The sequence below is a fragment of the Sebastes umbrosus genome, chromosome 18 (assembly GCF_015220745.1).
Source record: "Sebastes umbrosus isolate fSebUmb1 chromosome 18, fSebUmb1.pri, whole genome shotgun sequence".
NCBI classification, from domain to species: domain Eukaryota; kingdom Metazoa; phylum Chordata; class Actinopteri; order Perciformes; family Sebastidae; genus Sebastes; species Sebastes umbrosus.
The window spans coordinates 19,227,709-19,254,411 of NC_051286.1; the positions used below are offsets into that span (position 1 = coordinate 19,227,709).

The 26,703-nt window shown below is 40.7% G+C and overlaps 2 protein-coding genes and 1 long non-coding RNA gene across 6 annotated transcripts in view; 2 read left to right on the top strand and 1 right to left on the bottom strand.

Annotated features, from left to right (window-relative positions):
- Positions 1 to 14,461, top strand: part of pak5 (p21 protein (Cdc42/Rac)-activated kinase 5) — an 83,229-nt gene extending 68,768 nt beyond the window's left edge. For all 4 annotated transcript variants that reach the window (XM_037750390.1, XM_037750388.1, XM_037750389.1 and 1 more), the window contains 8 exons: positions 3,996 to 4,205; positions 4,816 to 4,957; positions 5,070 to 5,224; positions 6,313 to 6,446; positions 11,280 to 11,406; positions 11,929 to 12,054; positions 12,186 to 12,320; positions 12,574 to 14,461. In XM_037750390.1, the coding sequence (XP_037606318.1) occupies positions 3,996 to 4,205; positions 4,816 to 4,957; positions 5,070 to 5,224; positions 6,313 to 6,446; positions 11,280 to 11,406; positions 11,929 to 12,054; positions 12,186 to 12,320; positions 12,574 to 12,729 (1,185 nt within the window). In that variant the 3' untranslated portion in view covers positions 12,730 to 14,461. The remainder of the gene's footprint in view (positions 1 to 3,995; positions 4,206 to 4,815; positions 4,958 to 5,069; positions 5,225 to 6,312; positions 6,447 to 11,279; positions 11,407 to 11,928; positions 12,055 to 12,185; positions 12,321 to 12,573) is intronic.
- Positions 14,462 to 16,106: 1,645 nt separating this feature from the next.
- Positions 16,107 to 26,703, top strand: part of LOC119476834 — a 34,234-nt gene continuing 23,637 nt past the window's right edge. The window contains exon 1 of the long non-coding RNA XR_005204116.1: positions 16,107 to 16,465. This is a non-coding gene — a long non-coding RNA (uncharacterized LOC119476834). The remainder of the gene's footprint in view (positions 16,466 to 26,703) is intronic.
- lamp5 (lysosomal associated membrane protein family member 5) lies at positions 19,540 to 26,254 on the bottom strand. The gene is made up of 6 exons (XM_037750395.1): positions 25,661 to 26,254; positions 24,746 to 24,924; positions 23,840 to 23,971; positions 23,343 to 23,439; positions 22,409 to 22,597; positions 19,540 to 20,708 (listed from the first exon to the last, which is right to left on the bottom strand). The coding sequence occupies exons 1-6, from the start codon at positions 25,710 to 25,712 to the stop codon at positions 20,533 to 20,535; spliced, it is 825 nt and encodes a 274-aa protein (XP_037606323.1). The 5' UTR covers positions 25,713 to 26,254; the 3' UTR covers positions 19,540 to 20,532.

The following is a 26,703-nucleotide window of genomic DNA, read 5'->3' on the forward strand; positions in this document are numbered from 1 at the left end:
ACATTTACACAGCTGTGTGTCATCTGCATAGAAGTGTTTTTTTATGCAAATTCAAATTGTGCCGAGAGGCCACTTATAGTGTTCTGTGTGTGGAGAACAAAACTACACACAGATATGAATCTTAAACACTTCCATACATCATCGTATTGTCAGTACTCTTAACCAAAAATGTCACCAAAAATTAAACAAATCAGCAGATATCGCATATCAGCACCTCAAGATGATGAAAGTGCAAATTTTGAGGTTAGATTATATTATTATATTATTAGAGAGCTGCAGGAATGAGTCCTGAAATCCGGAAATGAGTTAGAATTTCATCACTTCTGGTTCCTTCGACTCGAAGTCAGTGTTTTTTTTAATGGGTTTTTAGTTAGATAATAGATAGATAATAATAATGTCTGTGGATAACACAAGCGTAAGAGATTTTAACGTTTTGTCCAATTACATAAAATATATGAATAAATAACTCACTTAATTTTGAAGCCTTTACATATCTTAAAAAAGGTGGTTGCTAACAAGCGGCTAAATGAGACTATAAAACAACATCATGAAGACACGTCCTCCTCTACAGCTTTGTTGTGTGTACTCACGCTCATGCGACCGTGGTGCAGTTCGTTTATAGCCTAACGTTAGCTTTTTACTTCTGGCGATTGCATTCATACATCAAAAATCATAAAAGTGGTGTTCATTTGTGAAGATTATGTTGCTGAACAAAACATGTAAGTATCCTAAACATTTGTTTGCTACAGAGCTTTTTTCTGCAATAATCTAAAATCAAATGAAAAAAATCTCATTGACTTTTTGTCGAGGGAACCCGTGCGATTCTAACTTCTGGGTTGGCCTACAAAAATACGTCATCCCTGCACCACTCTATACTCAGCAGATAGCCAGTAAAATATTACTGACATGACAAAAAATGCATAGTCAATATAAAATTTGATTGTTGGTAAAATTGCCCAGCAACATGACTTGCTATTAATGGCATGTTTCATAGCTTATAGCTTCCCATTGTGTATGAAACACCTGCACTGTAAGTATGTTGGCACTGGGAGAGCGTGGTGCAGCCTGTGATGTGCTCCAGTGGAGCGGTGGGAGAGACTGACATACCCAAGAGATTCTTCCACACAGAGACTCCACAGACAAGAACAAACAAACCCTCCATGCATTAGTGGCGGTGTAATGTAACCATATGTTTCCAATATAATATATTATTATACAGAAAGTTATACAGTAGTAGGGGGCAAAAGATGCTGCTAGTCATTGTAACAGCAGGGGTAAAACAGTGGTCATTATATGAGGTGCTCTTCATATGATTTCTTTATATATTCTTTAAATCATTCTCCAAAGCTTTCAGTGCCCCATTAGGCCCGTTACAGAGGTGTGTGTACCGCTATCACAGCTCGCCACCATCCCGCCGTCACACGCAGCGAGACCAGTAGCTGAGAGGAAAACTGGGTTTGCTGATGTAGATCCCAGGGTGCCTTGATGAAAAACCATTTAACCTGCATGCTTCAGTAAATAGCTACTCACAGAAAAAAAACAGCCACGGAGAATGCAAGAGTAGCAGGATTGGAAGTGATGCAGGGGGAAGGTCATTTTTCTTACATATTGTTTATTATTACCACTCGGAGTCGTCGTGCTTGAGGAGGCACATTTGCTTCCCTGAAAACGTACAGCGTGTGTCGGGAATGTAAAGATTTGACAAGATGCAGTCTCACGCAGAGCTTGTATATTGATCCAAAAAGATGTCAGACTATATTAGGTGTGTTTTTAATATTTGATTTGATGTTCTATGTAGTGTTTAAATCAAATTAAATATAGGCCATAGTAAAGAGTGGGCTGAGGAATCAATGCGCCCTAATTTGGCTCGTGATGTTTGGAGATTTTGCAGCAGTGGTATGAAAAAAAAAAAACAAGGAGTCATCTGGCAGCTTAAGAATCACTATTCTTCTCGGCTCATGGACCTTGTAACAAACCCACCCCGCTCTCTCCGCTCTCATTCTCCTCCTTTTCTTCTCTTTCCCTCATTCAGCCCACTCACACCACTGAAGTAAATCCTTCTTTTTCCCTGCTGTTGTTGGGAGCCGGTGGGGATGTAACAGTAGACAGCACGGAGACTTGGCCACACACAGACACACACTCCCTCTCGGTCGTCCTCCCTCTCTCTTTCCTCTCTCTCTCTCTCTCTCTCTGTGTTTTGTGGCAAGTGCGAGCTCAGTGCCGCAGCTCTCGGTGACAAATTGATGTTGCGGCACTTTCCCTTTCTGCAGCCTTAGCATAAAACTGGCCGAACGATGTTCCACCGCGGAATTCAATTTCACAGTTGAGTTAGGTTGTTGATTACCCTGCCAAACTCAGATTAATGCGCGTTTAACCAACATGGATCAGGAGACCCCTGGCTGACAGCCAGCCAGCGGTGCCGGCCAACGATAGGGGGGCGTGAGACTGGGCCGTCCCAGCAGCACCTCCCCCCCCCTACACCTGCCTGAGAGTGATTGATTAAAAGAGTTCACACCATGTAATTATACACCATCCCAACACATCAGGGCTCCTCCTCCCGCCCTGTCTAGGCATGTGTGTGTGTGTGTGTGTGTGTGTGTATATGTGTGTGTCTCTTTGTGTAATAGTAAAGAGAAAGAGTGATAGGCACAGAGAGATAGAAATAAAAGGAAAGAGAAAGAGGGAGTTTCTTTTATTATCCCCTCAGTCCTGCTGGTTGAAGAACAATTTTTGGAGGAGTGGAAAAGGTAATTTAATTTAATCTCCGCAGGACGGATGGAGTTTGATCTACTACTGTCTGTCTGTGTATTCTGTATTGTCCACCCACACTATACTTTTTTGTATTAGTAGATAAAGTTACACAAAGTAGCATACTTTCTACACCCTTTCATTCCTCTGCTAGTGTAAGAGGAACAGTGTGTAACATTTCAGGGGATCTATTAGTAGAAATAGAATATAATATTTATAACTATCTTTTCATTAGTGTACTATCACCTGAAACTAAGAATCGTGTGTTTTCTTTGGCTTAGAATGAGCGCTTCATATCTACATAGGGAGCGGATCCTCAAAATAAACCTTTGAGCAGCAGCTCTCACTTGTTTTCCTGAGGTAGACCATTAAATTAGCAAAATTAAAATTACAAAAATCGCCCAGAAATATCGCCTGAGGAAAAAAAAACTGACGATATACTATATAAAATTGCCGAAAGCCGATACATTTGTCCAATCGCCCAACCCTAGTACATAGATGGTGACTATAAAGCACTGAGTCACCACTACTCATTTGTAGTCAGAGATACTCCTCAAGGTTTTTGTGTATGTGTGTGCGTGCATTCGTGTGTGTACATCAGGCCTACTATGAGTCAGACCAGTTCAGCTGAGTCATACAACTGAGCTTTTAATAGTTCTCTCTACATTCTCACTGTGTGCGTGCGTACGGCGTGCGTGCGTGCGTGCGTGCGTGCGTGCGTGCGTGCGTGCGTGCGTGCGTGCGTGCGTGCGTGCGTGCGTGCGTGCGTGCGTGCGTGCGTGCGTGCGTGCGTGCGTGCGTGCGTGCGTGCGTGCGTGCGTGCGTGCGTGTGTGTGTGTACCTGTATTCATTCTCCAGTACTGCTTTAAAGGAGACTCAGGTGTTTCCAGGATCTTAAGGACGAGGTGTGTCCCAGATCCAGATGCTCCCTGGGCTCCTGGTTGATGAATGGAGTAGTTGAGGAGCATTGTGGGGTGCTGATGATAACGTATGGTCCCTGTCCTGTGGACTAAATGTCCTCTGTTAGGTCTGTCGGGGGCTAATGTACCTGCAGACATGCGTGGAAGTAGAGCTTGTGTGGTCATGCATTTACATCGATGCATCCAATACATCTTTCAGTAATTTACGCTATGCCAAATGTATACATTATACACAAGTCTAAGAGCAAAAGTCTAACTGCACAGGGCTGTTTCTTTAGATTTTGATCCATCAATCAAATAACCTCGACCTTGTGCTCTCTTCTCCAGGGTGACTACGAGCGTCCTGCACGTGACGGCAGTCCCCAGGTTACGGGTGGTGAAACCTACCCCCGAGGCCCCCTCAAGCAGCCTCAGAGCCACATCAAGCCGCCTGGCTACCCGCCAGTACACCTGCCCTACCCTCCTGTCTTTCACCATTACAAACCTTCACCCTACCATCACCCGCCCTCCCAGCCCAGCCCACCGTACACCCCTCAGGTACAGTATGTTCACCATGTTCACTCATACAAGTGATGACAAACATTTGAGAGATGCTCCCATCAGGGTTTTTGGGGACGATACAGATACAATTATAATTCATTTAAATAAGTTAAGATAAGTTCATGTTAAACTGCTTTTCTCCTGTTTGTAAAGATGTGACCAGAGAGATCTTGCGTAAGACATTCAAAGTATTGTCAATGTCCATGTATCTCCAAATTTGTGTGTGTTTATTTTGAAAATATTCTGATTCTGAAGCCAAATAAATAATTTAAAAAACATTTAATTGTCTGAAAACTGCATTGTAGCAAAGCTGAAAACAAGCCTGAAAAGCTGACATTTTGGAGATGCATGATTTTCACACTGACGATTGCGCTATAGATCAGGGTAGAATAATGCATTTTATGTTGTTTTGGAAGTCACTGTAGTTTAGTTAAATGGAAGTTTCAGGATTAATTCCAGTTTTTGGACTATCGACAGCTCAAAAGTCCCTTTTTAAAACAGAGGGAATTTCACCAAATACAATTCATGAATGAAAATATCAACACTATTTTATAGCCTTTCTCTGTTTCTCTTTCACTCTGTGCGTCTATGTGTGTTTTAAACACAGGGGGCCTACTCACAGCCTTCATCACCTTACATCCCCCCGGGGGCCTACCCGCCTCCTTCCTGGGGGTCCAGCTCCGACACTCAACCCTCCAGAGTCTCTCATGAGCAATTCAGAGCTGCACTTCAACTGGTGGTCAACCCAGGTGAGAAATGGACACTGAATAAGACACTTGCATATGTTTACATAAACATTTCTGTTTTATTTTTTCGGTCGTTGCATTTTAAAGCTGAGCTAATGTTTGTGTTTGACGACAGGCGACCCTCGGGAATACCTGGACAGCTTTATCAAAATCGGCGAGGGCTCCACGGGTATCGTGTGCATCGCCAGCGAGAAACACAGCGGCAAGCAGGTGGCTGTGAAGAAGATGGACCTCAGGAAACAGCAGAGGAGAGAGCTGCTCTTTAATGAGGTGTGAAACACTGACAGAGACGGGGCATAACTGCACCACACTTATCACCAGCATGCTCACACCTAAAGCGACACATTTTAACACTGATCCCTGGGTGTTATTAGTTTATACAACAACACATGTACTGTAGGTAAAGTATAGAGCTTTTATTGTTGACGTTGGATGTTATACTGCAACTGTAGGTCAGCTTGACCCACACAAATAAAGAGCATGACGCCCACTCCCCACATGTGAGATCAGAGCTAACGTTTGTCTGATTGCTGACTGCTCAAACAAGCAGCAGCAGAGATGAAACTGCTGTAAATAGCATCATTAAATATGGCTCATTTTGTGCCAAATAGATACAAATAAATCTCATATTCCCACAGCAAAACAGTAGCTTGCTTACTAATGAAAAAATATTTCCCTTTGCCTCCTATTTCCCTGACATATATCCACGGCAATCAAACCACTGGCACATTTTTTTCATCTGTAATTGCATTCATCTGCTAAAAATTAAGTAGTGTTCATCTGAAAACCCTAGGCAAGGGAATTATTCATAGCTGTCTCTGTTCACGTTATGCTAACTATTGAAAAATGAGCTCCATATCGTTTGCACTTGAAATGAATTATATTTGCAGACAAACTTCATGATTGCTTGTTTAGCAGAAAAATATGAATTGATTGAAGGGCGGACCTTGGATTTATTTCATCAAGCAATATTGCACTGTGTGTGTGTGTGTGTGTGTGGGAGGGAGCATGCATGTATGGTAGCATGTATGTACAGTGAACACAGATGTGAAGCAGTTGGGAACTAATTTGCTTTGTGTAATCCTATTAATTTCTGAATGTAATCCTTTTATAGTTAAGCCCCCAGAACGTGTTCACATTAGACAAAGGAAAGTTAAATTAATAAATAATTGAAATTACATGACTAAATTTAATAAATGATTGAAATAGTATATGATTTCTTCATAACACATTTAATATATGTACACGAATGTTTTTCAAATCAAAAATAAATAATTTATAGGCCAAGGTTTGTGATAGCTCCGTATCATGTGCCATTCCAATAAAAAACATAACATCCTCTTCTCTGTGTGTTTTAGGTGGTGATCATGAGGGACTACCATCACGAGAACGTGGTCGACATGTACAACAGCTATCTGGTGGGAGACGAGCTGTGGGTTGTCATGGAGTTTCTCGAGGGCGGGGCGCTCACTGACATTGTGACTCACACCAGGTAACCTCTCTTGAATATAGAAATACAGTTGTGTGTTCCAACTTGTGATTGACAGGTCGCTACCACGGCGTTGTCCGGTCTGGGTGTTGTCCTTGTCGTCGTCGTCTTACAACTTTAACCCTTTCACAGTGTGTTTTCAGTTCATGAAAGTTAATAATAACCTTTTTGGTCGACTAAAAATGTCTTATTCAGGGTTTGGTTGTACTTAGCTCCACCCTCTCGTGTCACTTCTGGTTGCAAAAAAACAAGATGTTGAACTTGAGGCTTCAAAACAGCAGTCCACAAACCAATGGGTGACGTCACGGTGACTACGTCCTTCTTCTTATATGCAGTCTATGGATGAGAGTGAGCGGGCGGGCAGGCGGGTGACAGCTCTCAGCAGAGCACTGGAACAAAAACATAGACGCTTCACCAACAGTATGATAAAAATGCTCTTCCCGTGTCTAGTCTGATAGTCTGTAGATATGTAGCCTCTCTCTCTGCCCGCTGAGCAGCATCTGAGCGGCTCTTGTTCTTCAGAGGCAGACCATTTAATTAGCAAAATAAAATGACAAACATCGCCCAAAAAAAACAACCGGCGATGTACTCAGCCAATCGCTGATATCTGATATATTCGTTCAATTGCACAACCCTAATCAGTACCACTCTCATATCTATCTGTTAAATATGAAGCTACAGCCAAGAGACAGTTATTTTAGCTTAGCATAAAGACTTGAAACAACGAAAAACAGCTAGTCTGGCTCTGTCTAAACGTAACCAGCACCTCTAGAGCTCAAAAACCAAAGTGTAAAAATGTGTTTTTTCATGAGGTTGCCAGACTACACTACGGATTAAACAAACATGATGTAACTGATGTTAATTATTGAGCTTTAGAGGTGCTGGTAGGTGGTTTTTGTTTCCCCTGTTTCCAGTCTTTGTGCCAAGCTAAGCCAACCGGCTGCTGGCTATTTATCAGACAGACATGAGAGCGGTATTAGGTCTTCTCATCTAACTCTTGGCAACAAAGAGCATAAGCACATTTCCCAAAATGACGAAGTATTCCTTTAAAACCCCTAACCTGTTTCGGACAGACTGTATTCAGGAGGATTGAAAAGGGAGATAAGAGCTCAAATAAATGAAATAAAATAAAAAGAAACTGATAAGATATATTTCTGCTGCCAAGATATAAGGCCACGGCTTTCATGTGTGTCGTTTGTGTGTGTGTGTGTTATTGTCAGTTGGGTTGAACGACTTGGCCTTGAGTGTGTATTTAAATGCCGAGACAGGAAGGCTCACGTCATTATGACTGACCGGATGCATGTGATGTTCTGGGGATGGTGGTGACATCAAAAGGGTTTACCTGGTAACCAGCGAGCAAAGCTGTGTTGTTAAGGATCATGAGGTCATTTTAATTTCCCCCACTCATCAGAAACTTCATAATGCTGGATGATTTCACAAGACAACGCAGAGAAACAAGCAGATGGGGGCTGTAATCCAGTCGTGCGTTTGATAGTGTTTAGGATTATTGTTCTCCAACTTTTCCCTAATTGCTTCTCTGTTGTTGAGTCGTGTTTCTGAGCCGCCGCCTCATTGTTTTAAGCTTACTTCGTGCTTGGTGTTTAATTACAGTCATTTGCGTTGGAGTGTCAGCATTAGCGCTGTGCGGTGTCGGATGCTAATAACACGCTTTGGTGAGGCTGAGCACCGCTGCTGCCGTGAAGTATCTCGAGCAGTCTCCCACACAGATGTTTGTGTGTTCAGTGTGTGTGTGTGTGTGTGAGAGCTTCAGTATACACACGAGTGCTTTTATAAGTACTAATGGAAATCTCAGTAAAGAGGATATTATTGGGCACACATGCTCTCTCTTTAACTCTCCCTTTTTCTGTTTGTGGAATTTCAAGTGGAAGTAAATGTATGTTTTAGTGTATTATTTCAATATTCAGAGAAAAGAAAGACATGTTTGTGAAATTGAACTTAGTAGCTAGATGTTTAGAAATCTCACTAAATTTAGTTTGGTCAGTAACCATAGAAACTGACCCTTTGATTTGATTATAATGATAATATAATGATAATATAAGGAATATGGCAGTGTGTTTTTTTTTCCCTTGGTAATTGCAGCCATATTTGTCCAGGTGAAAGCTTTGTGCTATTTCTGTTAAGCCTTTTGTTGTGGAAATAACTGCTGCCTGCCTCGCGTCGTGCAAGCCTCATCAGCTCGCTGGGTTGTTGGCAGCAAACACACACACGCCTGACAGACACACAGGCGAGTCAGCGGTGGCAGAACGAGCGTCCGTCTTCCTGAACTATTTCAATCACGTTCAGATTTCAATTATACTTTAGAGTTTGTTAATGAGCTGCACTTCACAGGGATTTTAACCAGTATAAGTGGAAAAGCATACAGTATGTGTGTGTGTGTGTGTGGACGGATGCCTGTACGTTTGTGTGTGCGAAGGTGCGTGTGTACGTCTCCTCCCCATGACAACCTTTTCAGGCTCATTAAAACTGTTTTTCACTTTGTGTTTGAAACAATTTTCTATTTCAGCGATCCTGTTTTCCGTTCAATTTCTGTGTGTGTGTGTGAGTGAGGGATGTGGGGGTGGGGCGGGTAGTAGCAGTATGAGGTGAATTGTTTTTGCGTACACGTCTCCATCCCATTCACTTTGAGTTAGCCAGTTGTTTTTCCATTAGCAGAAGGCCCATTTATATCTTGTGATTGTAAATGCATACATGTGTGACAATAAAATCTGCTGCAATCTGCAGTATGACGTGTGCATATCTATATATATGTGTGTGTGTGTGTGTGTGTGTGTGTGTGTGTGTGTGGCCTGGGGGTTGTTTATTCATATTGCAAGTTTATAAGTGACTACTCCAACAGTGGGATCTGTTAGACTGAGAGATGAGATGAAGAGAGAGGTGTGTGTGTGAGTGTTGAGAGAGTTAACAACGTATGGCCGTGTGTGTGTGTGTGTACTCTATATGCATGTACTACATATTTGTATGTTTCCTCGGTCTATGCTTGCAAATGAGCGTGTCTCTATTTCCGTACATGTATGTGAAGGCAGCTCAGAGCACACACTCACTCATAAACACACGGCATGGCCTGGCCAGCTGGGTCTAGATGTTAATGTTCAGTGGAGCTGTGAGTTTCTGTGTGAGCTCAGTCAGACGCACTGCATCGCCCTGTCTCTCCATATGGGACCCTCCTGCCTGCTCTGCCCATCACAGCTCCAGTCGCTGCAGGCTACAGGGGGGGGTGTTTTCAGAACTGATTTCTGCTCCATCTTAGTTGTGTTGAACTGTAATCTCTTTAGAATGACACCAAAAAAAGTGTGTTATTACTTTAAATATTAAATTAGCTTCTTTAGGTATTGGCTATATGGTCTTCATGTTGTAGTTTCTTTGGAAATTAGCGCAAATTTAGAAATACAAATTGATTTATGAGAATTAATTTTTTTACTTTTTAAAAAAAATAATGTGGTCCTCTTCCCTCACAACTACTTATCTTACTTTCCCCCTTCCCCCAATGCACCACAGAGAAAGAAAGTACAGAAAACACATAGATTAAAAGAAAAGATTAATACAATAGACTTGATTCTATAACCAGCAATGAAAACAAATATAATTTGATAAATACAAATGAAAACAAGTGATTAGAATAATAGGTTGCAGTGTCTTTAATAATTAATAATTAATTAGGATGACATGGGCTGATAAAGTTACCATGAACGTAAAGTTACTATTAACTACATCACAAGAGAGGGAAATAATAAAATCCAGGGTAAGAAAGAAATGTAATAAAAAATATAATAGTAAATAAATAGATAATAAACTAAAAGTCCCTCCACTGCTCTTCCAAAAAAAACTCATCTATCTATCCTCACCTCAGCCAAAAGAAAAATTACAATACCCTGCCTCTGTCATGACTCCCCCTCCCACTGACTGTATAGAAAGATGGACGACGTGTCTCCACTTCCTCCCACTGTACAAAAGTGAAGCCAAAATATCCCAGATACGGGAGCTGCCATCTTGACATTTTAATGTCATTTGGAGCCAGAGTCTGCGCAGTAGTGATCGGGGGGGCTGAAGCCGCGGTATCGTGGTCCCGCCGAGCCAATCACAAGCCGAGCACGGCCACAGCTTGTTAGCGAGAGCCACCTAGCTGTTACGTTAGTACCACGGTAGCTGTTTGGCTAGAAAGACACAACTAACAATAATACCTCTATAGCTACATTTAGGATCAAATTGACATGTTCACAGACTCGTGACGGTTATGGAAAGCTAAAGTTGACCATATATCAGCGTGGTAAGAACTACCTAAAATGACAGAAACCATCTTTGGGAAAAATGTATTTGGTATGTACTTTGACTTTTTAGTTTGGCCCATCCGCTAACATGGAGGGGGCGAGTTTGTGACCTTTACTGCAGCCAACCACCAGGGGGCGATCCAGATATTTTGGCTTCACCTTTGGGGAGCTGTCATATTATCCACCTTTATATACAGTCTATGGTGCCACCCTTTCATTTCCGTACAGTCCCTATAGTAAATGCTTCTCACATTTTCATTTGCGTTCTCACATTAGAACGCCTGAAAAACATTGAATGTTATAAATCATCCAATCTGATTTATCCATTTAATGTCCTCTACCAGTTATTTTGTGTATTTGTATGCATTTATAGTGTTAACTAAATGACAAGTCAAACATTAAAACAAAGAGTGCAATTTTATTAATGTTTTTTAAGTGAGTTTTTTGTTTTTATTACATTTCAACGTGTCAAATATTCTCCTACATGCTCATCTATTTTTATAGCCATTGGTGACACGTACTGTATTTACGTGTGTGTGTCTCCTCACAGGATGAATGAGGAGCAGATTGCTACGGTGTGTTTGTCGGTGCTGAGGGCTCTGTCCTACCTGCACACACAGGGCGTCATCCATCGCGACATAAAGAGCGACTCAATTCTCCTGACCAGCGATGGCAGGGTAAGTGCATATGATGAGTGTGTGTGTTTTTATATATGCGTTTAGATATATTATTCATTCATACTCCTCCCTTTGGGATGTTATTAAACCCGGAGATCCCCGTTTAAACAGGGATCTTACAGATACCCTAGGTATTAATAACCAATGCTGCTACCCTTGTTCCTGTCACTGGTGATATCAGTATAACACACACACGCACTCTCACACACTCACTGACCTTCTCCATGGGTGCCACTCCTGCCACTTGTCAACAGCCAGTGCCAGAAACTCATCATCATCAATTACCACTCGTGCCCCAGTAATTAAATCCTGCCTAATGCCTCCTAACGAGCTGATAAGACGTGATTAATTGAAGGCTAATTAACCACTAATACGGGAGATTAGTGTCTTCTATATGAAAGCTCTTCATCACAATGGGTCAGTGCACTTCTTGACATCAAACACAGCGGTTCTGACACACACCTACACGACGGAGAGTGGAACCTGAAGGCAACACGGTGTTTGTGTGTGTATGTTTTGCAGATCAAGCTATCAGACTTCGGCTTTTGTGCCCAAGTTTCCAAAGAGGTGCCCAAGAGGAAGTCCCTCGTGGGCACGCCCTACTGGATGGCACCAGAGGTCATCTCCAGACTACCTTATGGGACTGAGGTGAGGACGACACACCCACAGATGGATTAACACCGAGCCAGAGAGACTTTCCAGTATACTGTATGATTGTATGTTTTAATGTGCTGACTTCAGCTCCAGCACACAAGTTGAATGCTTTCTTGTGTATCCAGGTGGATATCTGGTCTTTGGGCATCATGGTGATCGAGATGGTGGACGGAGAGCCCCCCTACTTCAACGAACCCCCTCTGCAGGCCATGAGGAGGATACGAGACAACCTGCCCCCTCGGCTAAAAGAGTCGCACAAGGTACGAAAGACTTCAATGCAGTTTTTTTTTTACAATAAGCACAGAGGAAGGAAATTCAGAAGTCAAAGATGCATGATTTAATGAATGAATTATTTAAAAAATAAAAACTTGTTTTCAAATTACAATGCATTAGATATAGCTACGAACAATATATGAGAAAAGCCTGATTTTCTCAGTAGTAACAATCAAGTATTTACAATCAATCATAGACCAAATAAAGGACAAGCATTAAAGCATTTCTGTACGTCTCCAGGTGTCCTCGGTGCTGCGGTCCTTCCTGGACCTGATGCTGGTGAGGGAGCCCTCGCAGAGAGCAACGGCCCAGGAGCTCCTCCAGCACCCCTTCCTAAAGCTGTCTGGACCCCCTTCCTGCATCGTGCCCCTCATGAGACACTATCGCCACCGCTGACCTGCTGGCCCCAAAAAACCTGCCCTCCTCTACACTATAAAACACACACATACACACACTACCAGGGTGGCACTGCCCTCACCCAGCCAAAACACCCCCACCGCTTGGTGGAGCGCCACTAACACTCACACCTGTAACCGTGAAGTAGATTAGCTAAAGGCATATCTAAGAAATTACATTTTTAAAATAAAAAAACACACGACAGACAAAAGAAGAAAAAAAAATCGTCTACCATTTTGAAACTATGAACTGGAGTAGAAGAGCGCACCGTGCCAGAGGAGCTCGCTTAGACGTCCAGTAGAAAACGTGAGGGCTGGCTCGCCCTGCTGCTGCAGTCTTCTCTCTTCCCAGACTGTGAGTCCTCAGCTCCATTTAGAGTTGTAGTAGCCATCAAAACAAGAGCTTCAGAGGGGTGTGGCGAGCTGCTGACGCGGCGGAGGGACCGAGGGGCCCGGTGCTCTGCTCCAGACCAGAGCAGCAGAGGGCAGAGCAATCAGCGGCGTGCAGAGAGGCGTCTTTGACTGGTAATGACTGTTGTGTCGTCAGTCCATCTGAAGGACAGGCTGCTGCTCAGCTGCTCAAACAGAGACGAGCTCTCTTGTATCTCTCTCCTCACACACTAACAGTGAAAATGTATTTTAGAGAAACTTGTAAGTTTTTCTGTACAGTTTTGATAATTTGCAGTATTTTATCGTGTCGTAACCATTGTGATATGAGCAGTATTAAATAGAGTTTCTGCAGAGATCTTTCCTACTGTTTATAATCCAGTTTTTGCTTAAAGATATGAGATATCCCAAATAAACCCATCTAAACCTAACTGTTACTAAAAATACTAAATATATTTATTATCTTAACATTTGTAGACAGAACTTCCATTAAATGTTGGAAAAAAAGGGTAATGTCAGAATTTTGTATGACGTTTTAAAGTATTTATTTATTTATTGGAATTGAGGGTTTATTTTTTTGGTAGTGTGGCCTTTTTTTTGTTTATTTTGTTTTTGTTTTGATTTTGATTTACATTTCTAAAACATCACAGACAGTGCTATCAGTTGTTATATCATCCAAGCAATATCCAAAACCTATTTATGAAGCCCTGTATTGATGATACTGTAATTACACCATGCATTTAAATGTAGCACAGATGGAGTGGATTTGACGACAAAAAAAAGAGGATTTACTCTACGCAGACCTGTTTTCTTTTATATTAGGAGTCTCATCCTGTTTCTCTAAATGCCAAGAGGCGCCCATCCAAGACGCCCGCCTCCCGCACAGATTTTAGGATGCTGATAAAAGGTCTCGTTTTCTACTCACATCCTCACTGTCATCATCTCACTCCTTATCCCACCTCAGTCAGACGCACTACTCGCTATCACTGGAAATGCGCTGCCATTCTCATCTCTGGTCGGACCGGGAGAACAGTGTAATCCTCCCTCCCCGCATCGTTTTTACCCATCATTCACTGTGATATGTAAATATGACTGTGCATACGTGGATGTGAGTGTGTTCGTTTGTGTGTGTATGTCAAAGAGCAAAAGAGGTAGAGCGTGTTTATCTCTGTACAACATCTGAAAGTGTGTGTGTGTGTGTGTGCGTGCGCTGCTGGCTAATCCTTGACAATGTGTCAAGACTTGAATGAGTAACACTTATCTGTGGTGTTGGCTTGTACAGTGATATTGCATGTTTGTTATCAGTGAAGCTGGTTTCAATTAAAAAAAACGCCCATAAAAACATTGAGATGTGTTGCATGGATTTTTCCTTCATCACCCTCTGCAGTCTCCTCTTCTTCTTCTTCTTCTTCGCTCTCTGTGTCTCATATCAAGCAGAGATTTTTTTTTTTAAACAGCACACTGTCAGATTATTCAAGGGAGTTCCTTTCAGTCATCAACAGTTTTATTTTCTCTTTGTTGTTTGGGTCTTCCATATTCTCTAAATTCAACATTTCCAACTATTTCACCCTAACTTCACCTCCGAACAGAGAAGCAGAAAAGACACATCCATGGATCGGCGATGCCGTAATATACGAGGTTATTTCTCTTTCTTTCCTCTAAGCCATTTCCCTCTGAAACACTATAATGGGATATTGATTTCGCTCGGACAGAGAATGGAGCTTCTTTCTCAGAGAAAGATACCCCTGCCGACGGCCCAGTAAATAAAAGCAAAAGTACTGGGGGCCAGTGGGCCTGCAGGGCATCAATGAAGATCAAACTCAAGACTGTAGAGCCACTGAGTTACTATTAAGGTGAATAATGTAATACATCCACATCATCTGCTCCAAACACAGGACGTCAGCATCACATTAAAGGTACTATGATGACTCAAGATTGTGAATTTGTTCCTAAATAGCGAGTGTTAATGGTCTTGTTGCAAGCTTCAAGTAGCATCAATTACTTTTAATTGCTCCCATGTTGTTTTTTTTCATTAGATTGCATCATTTTCACAGCAGACCTTTTGGTACATCACTAAAAGAAAAGCACAGGTGTAATTAATATAAGTTAATTAATAACTTAAACCTGCAGTAGGCAGAATGTTTTTGGCGTCATTGGGCAAAAATGCCATAATAACCTTTCAGCATATTGTAATTCAAGTGTTCTGAGAGAAACCTAGACTTCTGCACCTCCTCATGGCTCTGTTTTCAGGCTTTAAAATATCTGACAGGAGACTTTGGCCAATCACAGTTCATGTCAGAGAGAGAGCGTTCCTATTGGCTGTTCATTCAACAGAGGCAGCTGTCAATCGTGAACTCCGATCAAATGGTCAAACTAGGCAGTGCTGATCAAATATGAATCAATATTCTGTTACTGTAATGCCTATTTCTCTCCTCAAATGTTTTCAGAAACATCTTGTAATGTACTGTTTAGCTGTAAAATGAGAAAGTTTGTGACCCGGCAGCCGTGTTGAGATCAGTTGAGGAAATACTTGATAATTGACAGCTGCTCAGAGACGGCAACACTCCAGCTTGGCTCTGATTGGTTGTTTTCCTCCAGTCTTTGAAATCTTGCAGATGCCATTAGGAACACTTGAGGACACAGAGGCACATTATTTTTTTTCAGATTACCTGTCTCATGCACTACTGTCAGGATATAGTGACCGTTTTATAAAAATATTTTTTTTTTAAATCATATTTGCTCTATTTCTACACACTGCCGCTTTAATTCAGGGCCATAGCCATGTTTATGGCCTTAGCTACCATTGAGGACAATGAGGTCATGTTCTTTGATTTTAACAACCTGAGGAGGTGTTTGTGGGAGTCAATATCTTTAAATGTGGCAAAACAATAAGTTGAATAAAAATTAAATTAAGATTTTTAGTATTTCTTTATCAATATTATATAGGCTATTACTAGCAGTGTGGACAAGTCTAAACAGATAAATAGGTGTTATGTAACAAGATGTATCTGGTCCAGGTCCCCTGTATGGTGCATGCTGCTCACCGTTGGCGTTTCTTACCGGATACACTTGAATGTAACATCTGACATCATTATTGACATTTGTTGCAGCTGCGTGTCAAAGTAGCTGAATGTTTGCTGCGGAAAAAAGGTCGCAGACGATGGATTTTAAACACTTTCGACGACAAAATTTCATGATAGAGAGTGAAATATGAAAATATAGCTAGATTATTTTGTTTTTATCACTTCTGTGTAATGTTCAAGGACTATTGCAGGAGAAAAGTTCAAAGAACTTGTTTCCAAATGAGGATATTTGCTCCACTGTTGGACATGAATGAAGCTCAGCAACAGGTGAGTTGTTCAAAATTAATTATGTGCTGGCAGTGTGTTTCTTTATTTGGGTTGTATCTCGAAGGTAACCCGAAAATTGTGAAATCTGATCTGCAAGAACTCTCGCGAGACTCGCGCCTATCCTAACCTCAACTATTCGAGATCAATGCCTCACCATCTCGCGAGAGTTTCCCCAATTCGCTGGTTCCCTTCTAGACAATACCCTTTATTTGTTGTAGCTTTGGGTGAACATATATGCTAACTTATTGGTGGTCAGCATCCCTCTCTGTGCTGAGGTTGTTGCATGAGGTCATGAGGTTGATTGTGAGCTGTTTATTTTTATTTTTTTATTTATTTTTTTCATTTTGTTTTTCCTTTATTTGGTTTTACTGAGACATTTACATAAACATACTTAATTAGATACAAATATGAAGTGAACCAACTTTTCCACTTTTTACAACGAAATTATAGAACACACAAATATAACATGGGGTGCTTTTCATGTGAAATAAGATAAAATAAATCATATAATAATAAAAAATTACATTTAGAAAAAAAGAAAAATTAAACAAAAGAAGAAGGGCGTTTTGAGGAAATATACTTTTGTCACTTTCTCCAAATTTCCTTAAATTTAGTTTCTTGAAGCCTCATTGAGAAAGTAATTCTTTCCATTACAAATATTTCATAAATTACATCATACCAGTTCTCCAATGATGGGGTGATTGAGAGCTCTTTCATCTCCAACATTTGGTTACATGGGGACGTGGTTGAGTGGTTCAAGTTGTTAAAGAAGAAACATACTGTAAAATACTGTTGTCTGATACTTTGTGTGCATCATTGTTCATGTATTGTCATAGCAACCTCGGCCAGGTGAATGTGTTGTTGTGTTCATGTCTGCTGCATTTCTAATTTCTCTGATCTTCTTGCATGTTTAATTGACCTCTAATAATTTGGTGATTTGTGACTGATGTTGATGTGTTTTTTTGTGTATCATTAGATGTTATGTGTTTATAAAGCTATCTATCTATTTATCTATCTATCTATCTATCCTGTTCCTGTAGTTTTGGTAATGTGGCCTATTTGTTACACCACTATATTCTGTCCCTCCACTGTTTTCTGACATTACTGATTTTTATTGGTGACTAATGTGTAAGAGTCAATCAAATCATAGCCTATACCATCCAAAATCAGTGAAACTGGGGATGGTTGTATTGTATTTTTTGCTGTAGAAACTACTCCTATCACTCTAAATACACGTGGCAATATAAATCAGATTAGAGTGAGTTGTTTTTTAGTTAATTGCTTTTCGTTCATTGTCACTACACACAGTCTATAGTGAGCTCACAACACAAATGTACATGATGTGATGAACACACCAACGCATAGACAATCTCCAGTCTCCCATAATGTTGATGTTGTGGTTTGTACAGATGTAGTGGGATTAATCTGGGCCTGGTCTGGTTTTAAAGGTGCTAAATGTGAGATTGGGAGCAATTCTATTGCCTTGATTTCAATGATTTTTTTCCTAAATGTTAACTTACATTAGTGTTAGAACATAGTTTGATTAACCAAAATGACCAACCAACCTAAAAACACAGATGTTTTCTTCAAAATAAACCTATCAGTACGGGTTCCTGACCATCGGAAAGCTAACAAACAAGGTTATCCACAATTTCAATACTTTTGGTCCAAAATAAATACATTTGCAAATTAGGTGATTTTTTTTTTTTATCCTTAAATCTTAATTTGCAAAAAAATAAAATGCATAAATTCAAATGTTATAAGGGAGACACTTCTTTACATCTCCTGAAGTTTTCTTGTTGCCTGAGATCGGTTGAGCAACACATATCAGCAGGGTTTCTTGCAAATTAAAGAGGACCTATTATGCTTATTTTCTGGTGCATACTTGTATTTTGGGGTTTCTACTAGAGCATGTTTAGATGCTTTAATGTTTAAAAAACGCTTTATTTTTCTCATACCAGCCTCTTTTCACCGCCTGTCTGAAACACTCTGTTTGAACTCCTGCCTCCTCCTCCTCCTCTGCTCTGATTGGTCAGCTGGCCCACTCTCTTGTGATTGGTCAACCAAACCAAACTCTTTGGACTCTGTTCCAGCTCCACTCTAAATAGCTTTATTTTGGGCGTTTCCAATCTAACCGCTTGGCAGGTTTTATGCAAATGTGTTACTTGGTGACGTCACCACGTTACGGAAGAAAAGTACTTCAAGCTAGGCATTTCAGGCAGTTCAGGAGCAGTGTTTCTGTGGGGGAGAGTAACTCCCTTTGGCGTGGACTTAAGGCTTTGTAACTTTATAGACCTTTTACATGCACGAAAATACTATAACACCCAGAGGGAAAGCGAAAAAGCACAAATGCATAACAGGTCCTCTTTAAGATTTAAGGACAAATAAAATCACCTAATTTACTATATCTTATTTATTTTGTTCCAAAGTATTGAAATTGTAGATAACCTTGTTTGTTAGCTTTCCGGTGGTCAGAAAACCATACCGATATGGTTATTTTTAAAGAAGATATCCGTGTCTTTAGGAGGGGTGGTCATCCAATATGGTTGGTCATTCTGGTTAATCAAACTATGTTCTAACACTCGCTCGTACAGGTCAACATGTAGGGACATTTTTCGTTCAAATCGAATGGGGTGAGTTGAGAAAGTGATTGATCTCTGACGGGATGCCGCCGTTTCATAAAGACCATTGATTCAAGATCATTTCCAAGAGTGACATGGCCCATCTGAGTGAAAAACTGGATTAGGGGCTTTGACTTAGATGACTTGTGACTGAAGATGATGCATGATGCCCACGCTGCTGAAACAAATAGGTGTAGCTGACACAAATGCTTTATTTATTTTCAATTAGACTTGTTCATATTGCGTTTCCTTTTGAAGGCCCAGAGTCAGACGACAAAATCAATACCTCATCCCTGCTTCGTCTCCTCTGACAGGAATATCCGTCACCTTTTTTCAAGTTGCGCTATTTCATTTGAACACTGTAGTCTTTTTTTATTTTTAATAAGGTTTGAAAGATTGAAGAGAGTGCACTGCAGTAATGTGATAGATAATAGGAATAACTTGACAGGTGTGTAGAGATGATTCCAGCAATTTATTTCAATGAACAGAAGAATACTGCACAAGATTGCATCAGCAGAGGTTTATGCATAGACTTTGATTCTGAAAATATTATACACATATTATTTTTTTCAATTTTAATAACCTCTCTTTTCATAAACACTCTCATATGGCATTCTGATAAATTCCTCACTATTTAGTACAGAATTTTCGTCAGATGTTTTTCTTCCTTTTTTTTGATATGTTCCATACATCGGCGTGGAGAAAAGATTTGTCGAAGTCAAAAGCAAAAACATCGCGACTCTGAATGCCACTGCACTGCACACACTACAAGACTTGTCCACTGTGAAACACTATGGCTGCATTCAAAAATGAAATAAAAGGGCTTCTTGAACAAAAAAAATATCAAGATTAGCAAATACAGAACCAACAATAGGTATTGAAATAATTTAGCAGCAGTTTTCAGAGAGAGAAAGAGGAGAAGACAGCAAACAGTTGGCAAAATGACAGCAGAAGCTCTGGCAAATTTCTTTCAAAGTTGGATAAAAATAGCTGACATGATAAACTAGGTCCCAGTGATGGAAACAAACAGGTAAACTGTAACCTCAAGTTGGTGTTTTTCAGATGACAACCACCAATCTGAACAAAAGTCAATCATATTTTCATAAAAGCATAAATTTCTGTTTTTATTTTCATTAAAATTCTAATAACAGTAATACAGACTATGAATTTATGGCGTTAAGATTCAATTCAGCAGTCGGGTGAATTAGGTTTTGGTGGGTTTACCCTGCAACTACATCCATGCTAGGCCCCGAGCTGTCCCATTAACTTGTGTTCTAGCTGTTCAAAAGTTCCAGTAGGCCTCCAGTACTTTTCTCTGTCAGGGATTCAGTCCATCGCACAGTACTTTTCCTCTGTGGTTTTAGGCCTGGGACTTTGAAGGAGACAAGTCTTTTATCAGGTTAGCTTTGGAGAGAGCTGAGGGAGACGCCGCCGCCGTGCTGCTGCCTACATGTTCTTGTACATGGAGCGATCTCTGGGCAGCTGGGGCTGGGCCGCCGTCAGCTTCAGGTGGAAGTGGTAGACGGTGATTGTGATGACGATTATGAGGAACAAAATGAAGCCCAGAATGAGGGGGAGGGTCTCCTCCAGACGCTCCCGCTGGTCAGTGATGCACTTGTAGGCTGCAGAAAGGGGAATAATGAACACAGTCAGCACACTGAGGTCACTGAACATGACGGACAAGGGTCTCCGAATTCATGGGTATCTTCTTTTTCGGGCTGGTTGATGATTCAATATTCTTTTCTAATGCCTTTCAATGGAATCGGATTGTGATGATATGATAAGAGCAGCAACCATAAATTGTCAACTATTAAATTAATCGACAACTATTTTGATAATCGATTAATCAGTTTGAGTCATTTTTTTAAGGAAAAATAGTGAAAATTCTCTGATTCCAGCTTCTTAAATGTGAATATTTTCTGGTTTCTTTGCACCTCTATTACAATAAACTGAAAATCTTTGAATTGTGGACAAAACAAGACATTTGATGACATCATCTTGGGCTTTGGGAAACACTGATCGACGTTTTCTGATATTTTATAGACCAAACAACTAATCGATTAATCAAAAAAATAATCAATAGATTAATTGACGATGAAAATAATCATTAGTTGCAGTGCTAGATATGATCATATCATGTTATTTTACAAAATTGTCTGACGTTTCATTGTTAATCTGTTGATTGTTTTCTTGATTAATTGTTTAGTCTATAAAATGGTGAAAAAAGCAACTCACAATTTCCTGAAGCCAAAGGTGAGGTCTTCAGATTAGTTTTGTCCGACCGGGGGTCCAAAATATTTTGACAGATTAAAGAAACCAGTAAATATTCACATGACTTTGGGCCATTTTTGCTTAAAAAAATACTTAAATATGAATTGATTATCAAAACAGTTGCGGATTAATTTGGCAGTTGACTAATAGATTAATCAAAAAATTGTTTCACTTCTAGTTTAACTGAATGATTTTAAAATAAATGACTACTTGGTTATCATCAGTAGCTGTAGACTGTAGTATGAACCACACTTTAATCTCATTGCCTCTTACAGGTTTAGTCAGTCAGGCATCAGTATTGGCTGATAACGGTATGTGTACATTATGTGCAGCGTGCTAGTTGTGTGCATGCATCTGTGAGTAGTATTTGAAAAATGGAGGTAGCATCTGTGTGTGTTTGCACTGAAGCAGCTGTCATTGAGGTTTTTATTCGCTAAATGACACAAATTTCACACAGATGCTTCTTCTCTCTTTCAGTTATACAATTTGTTTTGTTTTCCTATTTTGTGCTACGTTAAAAGACATGTTGGCGTTCACACATCTTTTCATGCTATAAGGTGGGAAGGAGGACACCTAAACAGTCTGTGTATGTGGTTTAAAGTTGAAGGTGCTTCTCCCTGTGGATGGCAGTAATGCACACTAGAAGGGAGGCAGTGAAGCATAGCACAGCCTAGTTTACAGCAGCTCAGAGCATATGATTCTTCCAAGGTGATTGGCTTCAGAGGACGGCCAGGTACATTGAGAATGTCTATAAAAGCTGCATTGAGGGCAAGGATATTACTGCACTCATAAAGCCCTAACCCCCACCCTTTCTCTCTTTACATCTCTTTTGTCCCTCTTGCATCCCCAACTCCTCATCCTGCAGCAATAACCCCCCAGAGAGGAGTGTGTGAGTCAGAGAGAGAGAGAGAGAGATAGATGTGTAGTTGTAACTACCTCACCCCCCAGGATTTCCCAGCATTATCATCATCACAGTGGCAGTGTGTGCGTGGCAAAGGTCGACTTGCATTTCGTGGCAGTGTGGCAATTTGTAGGTATAGGTTGTTCTTACGTTCACTGAAGATGAAGTCAGAGGAGATGTCGAAGGGCTGGATCTGGATGTCATACATGGAGACGGTGACGCCCTTCTGGTGGTCGCTTGAGATTAGGGTGAGAGTCTGCTGCGCTGCACACACATAGGATTGCCCGGCGGGGGTCACCAGGGCTGACAGGCTGTGGGTGTTGGCTGTGTGCTTCCCAGCTGGAGAGACAGGAGGAGTCATGAATGAATATGAAGTAAGCATGAAGGCATTGTAGTGTTTAGTGTGTGTGTGTGTGTGTGTGTGTGTTGTCTGTGTGAGTAATAGGCCTCCATGTAGGCCTATGTGAAAACGATATTCATGCAAATTCCATAATTTGAGACGATTTTCAGTATATAATTTGGTGGATCCACTGTGACCAAAAGCAATAGAAAGGGCAAAATAATAGGAAATAATTGTCCCAAAATAGAATAAAGTAAACATGCAAAAATATTTTTTAAATATTTAAAGTTGATAATAAAATAATTAAAACTTCATACATTTTTTTTTTTTTATTTTGATTTATGAAAGATGTTTTGTGGCGAGTTTATTGGTAGAGATTAATGCAGAATGGATTAATGTCCCCTTTTTATTTTTCACATATCACAATAATAATATAATAAATAAAACTACTACTACTAATAATAATTATATAAAAATCAAGTAAAACAATTGAATGTATTTTTATATACCGGTATTTTTCATTTTAAAGGCATTCTGCAATGCACCGTGCATCTAAAATCTGTAGTAATTCCAGTGAAATTTTCGATATACGTGGGTCGTAAATCCACGCATGAATCAACCAACCCTCTAATTCCCTCTGAATGCAAATGTGAAACATGAATGACAGCAAGTTGCGATCAAAGCAGGCGGGATGGAAATGTGCTGAGTTGCTTCTGTGCTGTACAGGCTCGGTGGAAGACTCACGGTTGTACGGGTTGTTGAAATGCGAGGTCTCCGAGGTGTCATAGACGAACTGGACCTTGCTAACCTTCCACACCTCAGTGCCCTTCTCACGGAAGTCCCGCAACACGCACAGACATACACACACACACACACATACAAGCGTCAAACTATTTTTTTCCACAGTGCTTAGGAAACATGTCCATCTTGACAAGTCTTTTTAGGCTTCTGTCCTCTGATCTATTCTGATGATGAATAATGTAATTGCCTTTCAACTAGAATATTCACCTTAATTCATGACATCAGTACAAGGGACATGATTCCACTATCGGTAATAGCATTTCATTCAAGGAAAAAAAAAAAAAAATTTGACATAACTATAAAGTAAATTTGTGAAAACTGATGAATGAGAACGTGTTGGCGTCTTGATATTCCCAGGAGATGATTCAGACTTTATAAATTGCATGTGATGATCCAGTATATGTATTATTGCCGTTTCCTCTGACGCTGTCTCAACCCACCTTAGAGAAGTAGATGCGGAGTGTGTAGGCGTTGTTCTTCCAGGAGATGTGGATCTCTGACTCCGTGCTCCCACATTTCCCCTCGATTTCTGCTCCAGTGGGCAGAGTGAACGATGCCACCTCGGTGATCAGCTGCAAAAACACACAACAGGCACAAGAATACAAAAAATTGACACATATGGACATATTGCTGATTGGAATGTGGCTGGAAGGAGTTCTAGCATTCCATTTTAGCATTTCATTTAGCATTCCATTTTTTACGCATTCCATTTTTACGCACTCCATTTTACGCACGAATTTACAGTGTAACCAAATATCCAGAAAGCAGTGCAAGATTATTCAAATGAGTTGTTCTTACACGCAAAAACAAAGAAAAAGTCGATTTAATTAATGATAAAGAAGTTTGATATCTGGAAAACGTGTTCTTTTTTCTTGATGATGCGTCTAAGACGTCAGCATTTTACGCACGAATTTACAGTGTAACCAAATATCCAGAAAGCAGTGCAAGATTATTCAAATGAGTTCTTCTTACACGCAAAAAACAAAAGAAAAGTCGATTTAATTAATGATAAAGAAGTTTGATATCGGAAAACGTGTTCTTTTTCTTGATGATGCGTCTAAGACGTCAGCATTTTACGCACGATTACACCCCCCCCCCCAAAAAAACAGTTTCCAAATACAATTCTAATGTACTCAACATCTTAATTATTCTTATTAATAACAGCAAAAACAGTCAATTTTAATAAATGGCAAAAATATTTTGCATGTAAAACAAAAATGTTTTCTAGTGCTGCAACCAGCCTTTACGCACGACGAATAAACCTATAAAGTCTTCAACACAAAGCAACATTTTATGCAGCTTTTGAAGCATCCACATGTATTAAAATGCACGAGGGGATTCCTTACGTCTATCCCATTGAGCGCGAGCACGTCATATGGCACGAGGAATCTGACGGCGAACTCCACCATCAAGCATGTCGTGCCGTTCTCCCGGACCGCGAAGATGGCTTTGTCTGGGTTGGTGGAGAGACCGGACAGGTTCTCTCCTTCATTCTCCGCCAGCACCACGGACAGCGACAGCACTCCTGATGACACAACACAATAGAGGAGTTGGAGGTGGAGGGGCACTTATGTCACACATGCCAAAACATGCACAATCAGCAGAAAAACAGCTGGGCTACTCTTAGTTTGGCTCACATCTTTTGGATCACCTCTGTTTCCACACAGCAAAGTCAAAATCAGGTGAAAAAGCCCTGAAGACTGAAATCTGCAGTATCAGGGGAGCAACAGCGCTCTACTGGCTGCAGACTAAACAACGTCAGAAAGAAGTGACGAACTGCAACATGTTTCAACCACTTTAGGAGGAAATAAGTCCATTTAAAACAACATGAGCTGACCAAAGTGCTTTACAGACATAGTGCAGAATACAAAACAGGTCAACAGAGCAGACAACAAAATCTCACACATCCACAGACAGAGACCAAGATATAAAATCCATGAGTAAAAAGACTGTTATAATGAGCATTTATAAAAAAAGGCCAATTAGTAATCACAATTCAAGTACATTCAAAAGCCAAAGAAAAGAGGTGTGCTTTGAAAAGACTCTGTATAGAGGGAGCAGATCTGATGTGTTCACCTGTGAAATATGGCAGAAAACACTCAGACTCTGTCATGCCTGAACACGCACAGAAGGTGCACAGGCATGCACGTACACACACACATAGACTCACTGCAGTGAGGAGTCACGACAGCTGCACACACACACACACACACACACACACACACACACACACACACACACACTCTCTTTCTCTCTCTTACCGAGCAGCAGAAGCCGGGCGCTCTCCGTGGTGCTGAAACCAAGTAGTCCCATCGCTATCAGCTTCCACTGCGCTGTACAAAGAGGGCTAAATGACTGGGCAGCCTGTGCGACAAGAAAGGGGAGAAAGGAAGAGAGAGGGGAGAGGAAGAGAAAGAGAGAGAGAGAGATAGAGAGAGGAGGAATGCCTCTACTCAGCGCCCAGTATATAGTCACGCTCTCAGATCATCATGAATGCAGCAAAAAAAAAATGTCTCCAGGTTTGGACGTGAGATCCGGTTTTCTGCTTCTGCAGGAGCAGCCGGCTCCGAGGAGTTGTGACCGTGCAAAACAGCAAAACAGCAAAACAGAACCGCCCTCTCTCCAAGGTTGACGGGGTTTTTAACCCAGTGACAGCTGCAGGACTGAGCTCCCTCCTCTACACATCATTACACATCAGGAATAATGGTCCTTCTTGAAAAGGAAAAAAAGTCCAGTCACCTGAATGTCTCTTGGAAGAGAAAAAGGAACACGGCGTGCAGTCTCGGTTTATTCCCGCAATGCTGTAGTCTCCATCTCTGTGGTAGCAGCTGTATAGGTTGGGCTGAAATGATGTATGTCTGGAGGGAAACGCCGACAAACACCCCCTCCCTCACCTCCCTCTCTCTCTCCTCTCTCTCAAACTCTTCTGCAAGGTTGCAGCTGAGTTCATGCTGCAAAAATCTCAAAATCTTCTTTTCAATATTATTCCATGGAGCTAGATTTTAGAGCATAAACGTGTCTAGTTGGGTATTGTAGAGAGTGTCAAGGCTATTAAGGAAAGCATTTCAGAAATGATGACACAAGTGAAACTGGCACTGAACCACTAGGGTATAATTTGTGGCTTGTTTTACGAATCATAATTCTGATACTAATTAGCCACACATAATGGCATGCCTTCATCTGACCCTTTTTTTTTTTTTATAAAGTACTGTAAATACTGTTCACAATAACTCTTCACACTATGTTCATTTCACATGTGAGATTTTATTCAGATTATTATTATTTATCAGTAATTGGAAGAAGG

Excerpts from the sequence above, each read along its gene's own strand:
- lamp5 (XM_037750395.1), bottom strand. The coding sequence starts at position 25,712 with ATGGGACTACTTGGTTTCAGCACCACGGAGAGCGCCCGGCTTCTGCTG. Across the intron at positions 24,925-25,660 it reads CGCCCGGCTTCTGCTGCTCG|GAGTGCTGTCGCTGTCCGTG; the intron begins GTAAGAGAGAGA and ends TTGTGTCATCAG. Across the intron at positions 23,440-23,839 it reads TCCGCATCTACTTCTCTAAG|GACTTCCGTGAGAAGGGCAC; the intron begins GTGGGTTGAGAC and ends TGCGTGTTGCGG.